Raw genomic sequence first — 11,900 nt, 5'->3', positions numbered from 1 at the left:
TATTCAGACAGCATCATTACACTATGACTTCAGGCAGAAGAGGGTGAGGGGACTTTCAAGTTAAAATAGGCACTGAAAGTGACAAACTCCAGTTCCTAGGAAAGCTGACCCTCTACAGTCAGTCAGCGTTAAAAGCAGGATTAATGTGTAAATTTTAAGAGGACATATGGTAGCTTTATTCTTCTTGATACTTAAAAAACAAACAAGAAAAAGGTGATGTCTGCGATGGTCAACGTCATATGGGGAAGACCAAGTCCACACTTTGTCCTGAATCAACTGCTACCACGTGAGTCTTCTTGGTCAAGTCATTTACACCCACAGTGATGGAATAGGTCCCTGGATATACTTCTATGTAGAGGTCCTTAGAGATGTTCTCAGCCTGGAAGGAAAAGTGGATATTAGCAGTTTAGAGATTTTATGTCCCAGTGCCATCAGGGCACCTCCTCCCGGCTCCCTCTGTGTGTGATGGAGTGAGGTACTAACGTGGGAGATGGAGGTCCTGCTTTCAAGGCTTGGCTTGGCAATGTAATAGGACTGCCATTTAGGCCAGTCTCAGCCTCTCCTTATGCTTGTTTCCTTATTTCTAAAATTAGCTCACAAATAAGCATGTATGTGAAAACACTAAATTGTTATAGGAACATGAAGGATCATAAAAGGAACACTCTGGTTGGAGTAGAAAGGTTAAGAATCAGATAGAGGGAAAGGCTAATGATGATTGCTTTGGGGCTCAAAAGTAGGCAGTGGCACTTGTTATCACAGATCAGCAGTGATGGCAAGGCGCTGTGGGATAATGAGAAGTATTCTTTTTAACTGTGCTTTGCTAAGTTCATTATTAGGAGGATGAAACATTTCTTTTCACCTAAAGCTGAGAACACTATGAGTAGATTCCACTTTGTCATGCAGAAAGTCAGCTGGCTGGCTAAAGCCCTCCCTTGGAGACCGGTTCTCCTATGCAGATGGTCCCCAACTTATAATGGTCAGACTTATGGTTTTTTTATTTTACGATAGTGTGAAAGTGATACGCATTCAGTAGAAACCATACTTCCAGTTTTGAATTGTGATCTTTTCCCAGGCTGGCGGTGTGCAGCATGATACTCTCTAGTGATGCTGGGCAGCGGCGGTGAGCGATCTCCCAGTCAGCCACGGGGATCACGAGGGTGAACAACTGATGCACTTATAACCATCCTGCACCCATACAACCAGTCTGTTTTTCACTTTCAGTACAGCATTCAATAAATTATCAATACATGAACTATTCAAAACTTTATTATAAAGTAGGTTTTGTGTCAGATGATTTTGCCCAACTGCAGGGTATGTAAGTGTTCTGAGCACGTTTAAGGTAGGCGAGGCTGAGCTATGACGTTCAGTAGGTTAGGTGTATTAAATGCACTTTTGGGCTTCCCGGGTGGCGCAGTGGTTAAGAATCCACCTGCCAGTGCGGAGGACAGGGGTTCGATCCCTGGTCCAGGAAGATCAAACATGCTGCGGAGCAACTAAGCCCGTGCGCCACAACTACTGAGCCTGCACTCTAGAGCCCGTGCTCTGCAACAAGAGAAGCCACCGCAATAAGAAGCCCATGCACCGCAACAAACAGTACCCCCTGCTCGCCGCAACTAGAGAAAGCCCGCGCGCAGCAACGAAGACCCAACGCAGCCAAAAATAAATAAATAAAAATTTAAAAATAAAAATAAAATAAATGCACTTTCAATTTATGATATTTTCAACTTACAATGGGTTTATCGGGACGTAAGTCAAAGAAGATCAATACTGCAAAACACTGGAAGCTGGAGTTAGTGGAAAGATTTATATTTAGAGCTGAGCTGAGCACAAGCCATTCTCCAAGGACAGACTTCATGCCTGGCTGGAAAGTGGTCATGGCAGATGTGCAGGCAGATGAAGGGTCTCAGCTCAAATGGCCAAAGAGCAAAGTCACAAACCAGAAAAGAGCCTGTAATTAAGAGCCAAAGCGCCTACCCCACAACTGGGAGACCACTACCAGTGCTTGCTCAATGCTCAGAAGGAGCCACAGGCAGAAGCTGTCATTTCTACACCACCCCTGGGGGTGGGGGGGCAGGTGAACCAAACTACTGGCCAGTAAATTCTGCTAGGAGGAATAAATGATAATATTTATACTTTTATGAAACTTCCTCTCTTTCCATCTTGCAAATAGATTTGAAGCCCAGGTTTTCCGAAGCTGCTTTATGCTATATCCTTTCATGCCCAGTTACTGCAAAATTGGAGGCTTATCATCATTTAACTGATGTGAATATGTATGAGAACGCCACAACTATTTATTGGTCATCAACTATGAAAATAAACAAAAGGAGGTTTCAGAAAATACAGCTCTATCAGAATTGCAGAAAGCCAAGGATGCTTCATTTGTCTGCATAAAAGGGGCAAGATTGGCATCTGTGATTCCAACACTGTGAACATCAGGAAGATTAGCATTACCAAAATACAGTAAGTATTGGAGGCATCTAAGCCTAACAACTTGTACTAAAAGCAGAATAGTCTTAGTTGCTACTAACTCTAGTATATTCTGAATCCTGGCTAGTAGCACACTGTATACAAACAAAAATGAAGCAAACTATTGCAGCAACACACCAGAGTTCCATTCCTCAGAATTCCAGCCCTTCCAAGTTCCAAAAGATTCCCTGGGTTCATGAACTAATGAATATTTTATCCTAAAAACATCACTGTATGTTTTCACAGAGAAACATTTGCAGAAAATAGGAACAAATCCCTTCAAATGTTTTGGAACCTGATCTAACCAAATGTATATGTTTCAGAATTTCAGCAATGGTTTTCACTTTGTAAGCAGGAGGGTCAGGCCCCTCCTGCTGCTTGAACAGATGGTGGAATTCCAACAGGACCCACTGCCAGCCCAGCTGAGCTGTAGGAATGGAGATATGAATACTTTGCATTCTTTCCAACCACAACTATGAGTTCAGGCACAAAGAATATTCCTGAAATTTCAAGTGAAGGAAGGATACCAAGGAAACATAATTTTACACTGAACTAAAATGTTGTACACTGTCCCCAAGGGTAAAAATATCCCAACTTAAAAAGACTATAGATCCAGTACAAAGAACCCTATAGTAACCAGATCAGTTCATGGAATTGCAGTGGTGGTGGAGCCCAGTACCCTAGAAGTTCTGTACTCACAGGCTGGGATGCCTCTAGTGCACACTCTGACGCCTGACGGATGCCTCCATCACGAAGGGGGGTGTCTTTTCTCTGAAGAGTGAGGTAGAAACACTGATTAGGGCCCAAACTTTGACTTCTGGATGGTAGAGAGAAAATTTGTCCTACTTAATTAGGAACTAACAATTGTTCTGTCAGTGTTTTCCAAGTTGTCACCTAAGTTCTTAAGGCTTTTAGTGAATTGTGCGAAGTATTTTTAGTCAGATGTTTACCATGATTACCTTTTATCCTTACATGGGCTTTGGACTCAGATAGACCTGAGTTTGAATCCTATCTCTGTCATTTACTGAGAGGGACAGATTAATTTCTCTATGCCTTGGTTTCCTAGTCTATAGCTTCGGCATACTACACTGTAAGGAAGATCTAAAGTGCAAAAGTGATTGACATTTAACAGGCTCTCAGAAAATAGAATTCTCTTCCAGGGTTCTCCCAGCAGTGGGAGTACTAGAGGGGAAGAGGCTGAACTGAGAAAGTCAATTTCCCTTAGAGGCACCAATTTACGTCTTATAGGAAGGGATGGGAGGGATACGAATGACTCTTGCTCACATGTAACTCCCTTAGGGTCAAGCACTCTTAAGAGGGCCTAGGCCAGGGCAGAAGACGAAGCCCAGGATCCAGGCTCTGGTGCTACCCCTTGTACCCCAGGCCAGGGAAACAGGATGGCTCACATCCCTGCGGCCACTCTCCCGCCCCTTCCCTAAACCCACAGGCCAGAGAAATCAGGAATCCAACCTGTGGATTAGACTCTGAACTTAAGTTTGCTATCTTTGAGTACAACCAGGGGAGTTTAAAAAGAAAAACAAAAGCAAAAAAAAGCCTACTCTCCCCAGAAACAATAACAAAGGAGTCCTGTTGGATCAGTTCAACAAGTAGAGTCTTTGGCTTCCCAGAGTGACATGTGGTAAAATACAGGTAATTTGCAGTGAGAGGCTTGTAATTGTTATCTTTAGGAAAAGCATTTTGTTAAAAAGAAACCCCCCAAGGGCTTCCCTGGTGGCGCAGTGGTTGAGAGTCTGCCTGCCGATGCAGGGGACGCGGGTTCGTGCCCTGGTCCGGGAAGATCCCACGTGCCACAGAGCGGCTGGGCCCGTGAGCCATGGCCGCTGAGCCTGCGCATCCGGAGCCTGTGCTCCACAACGCGAGAGGCCACAACAGTGAGAGGCCCACGTACCGCAAAAAAAAAAAAAAAATCTCTTTCATACCCCTAGATGTAGAAGAGGATATTTGAAGCGCTTTTTGTTAAGCCTGTCCAAGAATCCCTTGGCCCAGGACTGCAGGTTCAACTGAAGATCCGACAGTGGCATCAATCTCTTATTCTGGACAAAAACTCCTATTTCATATTCATTGCTGTAAGTTCTCTAAGGCTGGGAGGTGAAACGTTTCTGTTGAGCGCTGTAATGCTGAGTCACCCAGGCATCCAATAATACAATCCAGCAGGAGCTCCAAGATGTAGGGCCTCCTATCTTGGGAAGCTGAGGGCACAGCACAGCACAGCTGAGGATACATACCTGACCATTCCCAGTGTCCGAGCACAAGTGCAGCTTCGACTTCCCTCTGTGATAACGATACACGTGGGTTGCCCCTCCTTCCTCTGGCACAGATGAATAGTATTTCTAGAGAAGTAATGTGAAAGATGCTGGGTAACCAAATAGACTGGTCAAATTTTCAAAAAACTCCTTGTTACTTGGGCAAAGTATGGTTAAGGAGGGAGGCAAGAGAGCAAAGGTAAATTACCTGCCCTCTTGAGAGGCCTCTGAAGTCATGTAACAAATCTTAGCCCGTGTAAAGTGGCTGCAGAGAGGGAAACTGCACTTGGCCTTACTTTGCTGCCATCTGCTGCCTCTGTAGGGCAAGAACTCTGGCAACTCAAGCTGGGTAGGACCATGCTCTCTGCCAGGTTAAATAATTTTCACAACATCCTCACCCTGAGGTTAAATATACAAGCCCTTTCATCTCCTCTCATGACAACTTCTGACAAACAGGTCTGTGTCTACTAAGTCTCAGACAAGGATAAGAGAAGAGAGAGGTGCGTCTCCTTGAGATTTAGAAATACAACAGGAAATGTAACATAAACGCAACAGCTATGCAGCCATTCTCCCCATGCGGAGGAGGGAAGGGAGAAGACTCCGATTTAAGCAAAAATAATCCAAAGGATCAGAATGCAGTTTTTTTCTTGTCTACTTCCTTCCTCCCCCTCAAAGTTAACCTCAGACTTGCCCCTGATTGTGACTAATGATGAGGACAACATAAGCCTGCTTGTTTTGAACAAAGGGTAGGGACAGTGTTTAAGGCAAGAGACCAAAAGAATGAGAAGCTGGGGAAAGCATGTCAGGACATGGCTCTAATGATGTAATTTAGGGGATGCTTCAAAATTCTGAAAGCAAACTCAAACACCGTTCTTAATTCTATTTCTAGAAAGCCGAGGGGTTCTGAGCCTCCATTCCTTAATGGAGGTTTGAAATAAAGCATGAACTAAAAACCAAAATGAAGAACACCAATTTGCTAAACCGCAAACCAAAGACAAATATTATTCCTTTTACTGACCCATGAACCAAAGTGTTTAACTTGATCACTTTACAGCAGAGCCAAAGTTATGGATTTTTCTAAAACCATTTAACAAAATAATAACATAAAAATACTCTCTGAACTGTATCTCACTGGTTGGAATCCTATTTTTGGAGTCACAAGGATTTTACAAAAGATGTAGAAATATTAGAGATTTTTTGAATCTTAATATTCATTATGAAATTGAAAAGCAGGACAGAAACAAGGTATTCTCTTCCTTCTGCCGTACAGACCAAGTACCCTTACAACCACATAAGAATCATAAAATGTTAAGGCTGGAAGAGACCACAGAGTCTGTTTTAATACCTAGAAGACAGAGAGTACCTTCCATGCAGGTGATTTTCTTGAATGTTGGCTGCCTGCCTTCAACATTCCCTCAAAGTACTTAAAGATGACCTTAGTGTATGGTTTTGAGAAGAGGGCCTTTAAAACCTTTGTTCACCCACTTCAATGAATGGGACCAAAAATCTCACATAAGTCCCCTGTGCTACAGTTTATGACAATTTTCTGGTGTTCATCTCTCAGTGGAAACCAAAGAAACAGACTATAAGGGCTGGAAAGGACTTGAAACATCGTCATTTTACCATGTGGGAAGGTAAGGCTGAGAGAGACTAACTAGCCTAAGGCATTATAGCCAGGAAGTGGCAGAACACAGGTCTGATTCCTGGGAGGCTGCTCCTGCCATTAAGCCACACTACCTCTGATGAGGGCACTGCATCTGTGCCACATAACCACCTCTGTGGCCAACAAGTGATACGGACCCAAAGGGGCATACTTAAAAACTACATTACCAGGGGGACTTCCCTGGTGGCCAGTGGTTAAGACTCTGTGCTTCCAATGCAGGGGGTGCAAGTTGGTTGGGGAACTAGGATCCCACATGCTGTGTGGCCACACACACACACACACAAAAGCACACACTACCTTACCAGGGACTTGGAACAGAGATTAAGATCTAATGGAGGGACTCTGTTTCAGTTTTTGCTTTGAAAACAGAGAGGCTCGGTTCCAGTTTAGAACGATCTTACTGATTAAAAAAAAAAATTCAGTTCAAAGTTTTAAAAACCGCTAATATTCGGACTTGTTTTGGAATTCAGCAAATAAGCCCCGCCCCCCCAAATAATAGTGAGGGCAGATCTTTTCTGGCTTGTGCATTGCTGTATCCTCATAACAGTTGAAGTTAAGCATTCAATATTTGTTGAATGAATTCTAACCTGGATTTATCACCTGGTTTAAATCCTTGGCTGTTTACAACCTGCCCACGAAGGCAGGGCAGGGTGAACAGGCAGTCTTCCAGATTCTCCCTAAATTCCACAAAAATCCACTTTGTGATCCATCAGCAGGCAGATCAGGGGCATGACTTTGGCCACCAACTTACCCCACACTGACTTGAAGTATAGTCCATGAATTCAGCCATTGTTCTGAAGGAAGCACTGAGGGTTGGGTGTCTTTCTTCTCTCTGTTTGAATAAACGGCAAGTCACAGGTGAGATCTGTATTCCCTACTGGAGAAGGAAGTCATTTTGGGAATACCTTCCTTTTTACTTTTTGAAAGGCCACTGCAAGTTTAAGTCAGTAAAAGGCTCTTACTGAGAAAGAATTCCAACTCTAAAAGGAATACACAGACATGCACTTTTTCCAGGACAAAGACAGGTTTGTTGGCTTTCCTCTAATATCAAATGGTAGCCTGTAAGAATTGTTGTAAAAAGTAACCAACCAGGGCCGAGCACTAGCGGTCTCTAGCGGTATCCTAAAGCTAGCCAATAGGAATCTGTCAAATGTCAAGAGTTTTCAAAAGGCCTTCCGGTTCACTGTCCTGATACTTAACAGCTTCCGCCAAGGACAGCATCCCTCGGGTGCTGCTGTGTGGCGTGCCCAGGTTCTCAGCAAGCCGCTGCTGAGCGAATGAATGGGCTGGTCCCGCAGCACTGGGGCCCTCACCTCTCCTGGGACAAGGCGATGGGGGCCGGCTGCCGGCCCTCTTTCTCTGTAGGGCCGCTCCCGGGAAATGACCCCCACGCTGCCTTTGGGAAGCTCCACCGAATACCAGTCCACCGCCCTCCTTTTGGCCCGCTCCAGCACTTCTCGACCCAGCCTAGCCGAGCGTTGCAGGGAACGTCGGTCCACCCCGTTCAGCGCCGCGGCCGCCAAACAGTTCTCCATGTCTCCCTGCGAGGGCACATACACACAAACACCGGCGGGTTAGCGGGCCTCCGGGACCCCGCTCCAGCTCGGGGTCGGACCCAGGGCCTCGACCTCCCCGGCGACCGCCACCCCCCGGCTCCGCCCAACGCGCTCTCCAGCGGGCTCGGTGTCAGGGGCGAAGGCATGCGCGCGGAGGCCCTCCATTTCCGTCTCCCCCTCCCTCGCTAGGAAGCCCTCACCCAGCCGGCCTCTCAAGGCGCATGCGCTCAGCGGTCGAGGGAGGGCTGGGCCTGGAGCATCCTGCGCCGGCGCAGCAGGCCGTGGGCGGTGAGGGGTCGAGGGGCGTGGCGGGGGCGGTGAAGAGCACGGCCAGCACAGGACAAGCCTACCGTGTCCCGGCCGCCGCTCCAGTGAGCGTGTTTCCGGGCTAAGTGCCAGAGCGTAGGGGGCGGGGCGGGGCCTGCCAGCTGGCGGGTCGCGGGAACCGGAGTCGACCTAGTGGCGGAGGCTGTGTGTCCACGCTGTTGCAGGAGCCCCTGGGCCAGGGTCTGGCCCTTAGAGGTCGTCTCCGCCGCTCAACGCGGAGAACCTGGTGTAAAGTCAGGTGGTCTGTTGGGCTAAGAAGTCGTGGGGAGTAAGACGCGTGCCTCCAGGCGCCTATTAATGCCTGGTCTATATTTTGGGATATCGCTACTCTAAAACCTCTTTTGTTTGGGCGATGACTAGGATAGGCCAAACAGTGCGGCTGCCACAGTGGCGTTTGGAGGAGGGAGTCTGTCTGGCCAGCAGGCTGTGGGCTGTGGGCTGTCCGGCCCACAGGGCCAGGGGTGCCTGCGTTGTGTGTAGGGCCTCTCGTAATCCCCTCGTGGTTGCTTCCTCACTCCTCCGGTGAGAAGTATAGACTCACACCTTTTTTGGAGGCCTATTCTCTCGGGGGCAGGGGTTCACCTTTCAAGAATAGTTGCCCCACGTTTAAATAAGGAGCCGTGCGTCTTTACCTTCCATTCCACGCCACCGGTTATCTGGTAGGAGATACAGGGTCTCACTGAGAATTAGTGACTTCGCTACACCATCCTGGCGCGCAGCGAAGCCTTGTTGCTCAGGAGGGACCACTTTAAGGGCCACGAGGAAATCCTCAGTGCTGAGGAGGTCTCCTCAGCAGATGGCTTGATGAGCAGTTCTGAGCTATCAGGTGTGTATGAGGCTACTACTACAACCTCCATCTGCACTGTTGCTCATTTCCTGCTTTCCTCTCCGAGCGGAATTGAATGGAAGTCTTCATTATCCTCGGGATAGTTTTCATTGTAGGGGTTTTCTAAAACTTTTCCTTCAATAAGTGTTTATCAGGGGCCTCCTTTAGACCATAGTGGTTTTATGCACAGGGTCCCAAATATCCAGTCTGGAGAGCTGAGTTTGAATTCAGACTCTGTCACTTTTTTGCTGTGTGATTCTGGGCAAACAAATTAACTTCTTTGAGCCTCACTTTTCCTCATCTCTATTCTAGAGGATACCAATAGTACCAATCTTCATAGACTGTGAGCTTCTTGAGGATATGGACCACATCTGCCTTGTTTACTGAGTTTAAGAGTCATCTAGTATTTTATTTGCCACAGAAGGGACTGAAAATAGCGATTGCATGCATGAATAGGTGCTGTAAGGATTTTGTGAGAGAATTCCTGTAAAATACTCAGCACAGTGCCTTGCCAAGAATAAATGCTCCATAGATATAGCTACCATTACGTGCCAGGCACTGCCCTAGGAGTGGTGGGGAATACAAAGTATAAAGGAGAACTTAAAAGAGGGAATGATGCACATAAAATCTGTAATGCTAGGAATGAAATATTAAGATTTTGTTCATAAGCTGTTTGCTGCAAGATTGATCCTGATAAGTGCTACGAAGCTTAGAGGAGAAATATATATTGTTCAGCTGGGGGATCAAGAAAGGTTTTGTAGGAAGGAAACATTTGAGCTGGGCCTTGAAGGATGGCCTAGGAATTAATGGGAGAAGGGGTAGTTAAGATACCTGTTAATTGCTCTTATAATGAAGGTAGTTAGGGGTGAGATAGAATTTGTTCTTCTTTTATTATTTATGGATTTCAAGATCCTGGCTCCATAACTGTTATCTGTGTCTGTGTAAGCATGAGCAGACTACTTAACTATTCTATACCTCAGTTTTGCCATCTATAAAATGGGAATAATAACAGTACATTCCTCATAGGGTAGTTGTGAGGATCAAATAAGTTAATATATGTAAAGTGCTTTAAATAATACTTAGCACATAGTAAATGCTCAATAAATATTAGCTAGTATTATTTTCTTCATCAGACTTCAGCCTTCTCTCCCAATATGCCCTCACTCATCTGAGACTACATCTATACTGCACCCCACTTGACTCTCTTCCCCAGGATTCTATTACTGCTCTCCACTCCCAATTCCATTCCAGTTGCAGCATTATCTTTCTGTCAAGGGAAGTTTTTGAAATCCTCCATGATTCCCAAGTGCAACCTATGTTTTCATGGCTTTTTTTTTTTTTTTTAAATATTGTGGTACTTATCCTAATCTGATTTAAATTATATGTAGTTCTGGTTAGTTCTGTCCTATCAGCTTATAAACTTCTTGAAGGTGGAGACTGTTCCTTATTTGTCCCTAAGTATCCAGGGACTGTTGAGCAGTAGGTGTTCAATAGATATTTGTTGAATTTACTGATTGAATTTTTAATTTAAATAGATTCCTTTTAGGCCAGATAAGAATTGGCTTCTTAAAAAAATCCATGTACATACACTTTAATGAATTCAATGAATATTCAGTTGTAACTAATTTTCCCAGAATTTAACATTTAGAAATATATGGGAAAGAAGTTGCTTGGAATGAAACTGAAGCCTGAAGACTGACATGAAATTAAATCTTTGTGTTTGTCTTTATGTTTATAAATATATATATGTTTAAAAATAATTTCAACGTTTGTACTGTCAGCCACAGATTGAGAGAATCCTTTTTCTCTTTTTTAAGATTGGATGGAAAAAAATGATGGAACATGACCTGCCATCAGGACCCTTGTGAATCAAACACAGCCCAAGCCAGGTACTCCTGAAAGCCACTGGTAGAGACTTAGAAATGGACCAACAAATAGAGGGAGGGCATATAATCAGGAATGTACCTGATCATTGATGGAGAAAGAAACCATTGGTATAAGTCTTCCATGATTTCTCTCTTCATAGGGGTAAATTCATTACAGAGAACACATAGAAGTTATTTGTCTATGTTTGGGGGAATAGATGACTGGAGGAAGCCGTTATTCCTGAGATCTGAGGAAAGAGATTGATGCCATATTTGGGACTTTTTGAGGACAAAAAACAAATCTAGCGAAGAGCAGTGTAAATTCTTTTTCTCTGTATGGAGGGGGCAAAAAAGGGTTAAAAACGTAGGATGCAAAAGTGGGTGTCATGCCAGTTAGACAATGATTTATACTGCACATACCAAAGAATGTATAAATCATTTTATCTGACAGGTGGTATTTTTATTTCTTCAGCAGACTTAGAGAGCTTTAGAATCATTATAGCTTTGTAAAGTAGTATTACAGTCATTAGATCATGACTGAGTGAGACATTAGATCGTTCATTTTGCCTGATTACGTCAACTCATTGGGTTATTGGGGAATGAAAGAAACTCATCAAAATTGCCATCGCAATTATATAGATTAAAGAAAATGAATCCAACTTCTGAGAATTAGCTTTCACAAAATGTTAAAAATTGAGTGGAAGTTAAAAAATTGATTGCAGCGCAGGAATGATTAGTGAAAAGTTTTGTCATTTTAAAAACATCAGAGATTAAAGGAATAGTAATTTTGGAAGCTATAAATAATTGGAATCCATGTAGAGTTTAAAAAAAAACTACTTTGAGGCATAATTTACATGTAAAATTCACCTGATCGAAGTATACAATTCAGTACATTTTAGTTAATTTATGCAATCATCACCACAATCCAGTCTT

At 44.3% G+C, this 11,900-nt stretch overlaps 1 protein-coding gene across 2 annotated transcripts; it reads right to left on the bottom strand.

The window, feature by feature from the left end:
* Window positions 1–152: 152 nt before the first annotated feature.
* AKIP1 (A-kinase interacting protein 1) lies at window positions 153–8,289 on the bottom strand. 2 transcript variants are annotated; one of them, XM_082629269.1, is made up of 6 exons: window positions 8,150–8,289; window positions 7,707–7,934; window positions 7,145–7,225; window positions 4,713–4,817; window positions 3,166–3,237; window positions 153–379 (listed from the first exon to the last, which is right to left on the bottom strand). In XM_082629269.1, exons 2-6 carry the CDS (start codon window positions 7,926–7,928, stop codon window positions 236–238), a joined length of 624 nt encoding a protein of 207 aa, XP_082485395.1. In that variant the 5' UTR covers window positions 7,929–7,934; window positions 8,150–8,289; the 3' UTR covers window positions 153–235. The 2 variants fall into 2 exon arrangements, with proteins under 2 accessions (XP_082485395.1, XP_082485396.1); XM_082629270.1 differs by lacking the exons at window positions 3,166–3,237; window positions 8,150–8,289 and having other exon boundaries at window positions 7,707–8,143.
* Window positions 8,290–11,900: the final 3,611 nt, after the last annotated feature.

Source organism: Mesoplodon mirus, assembly GCF_964341445.2.
Source record: "Mesoplodon mirus genome assembly, chromosome: 7".
NCBI lineage: Eukaryota > Metazoa > Chordata > Mammalia > Artiodactyla > Ziphiidae > Mesoplodon > Mesoplodon mirus.
Note: the sequence above shows the minus strand (reverse complement) of the source record. Positions and strands in the feature narration are given on the sequence as shown.

Bases quoted from the DNA above. Each gene is read 5' to 3' on its own strand.
- AKIP1 (XM_082629269.1), bottom strand. From the start codon at position 7,928: ATGGAGAACTGTTTGGCGGCCGCGGCGCTGAACGGGGTGGACCGACGT. The intron at 3,238-4,712 runs GTATGTATCCTC...CTCACTCTTCAG, and splicing joins CGGACACTGGGAATGGTCAG to AGAAAAGACACCCCCCTTCG. The intron at 380-3,165 runs GTGAGTACAGAA...TTTTCCTTCCAG, and splicing joins CACTAGAGGCATCCCAGCCT to GCTGAGAACATCTCTAAGGA.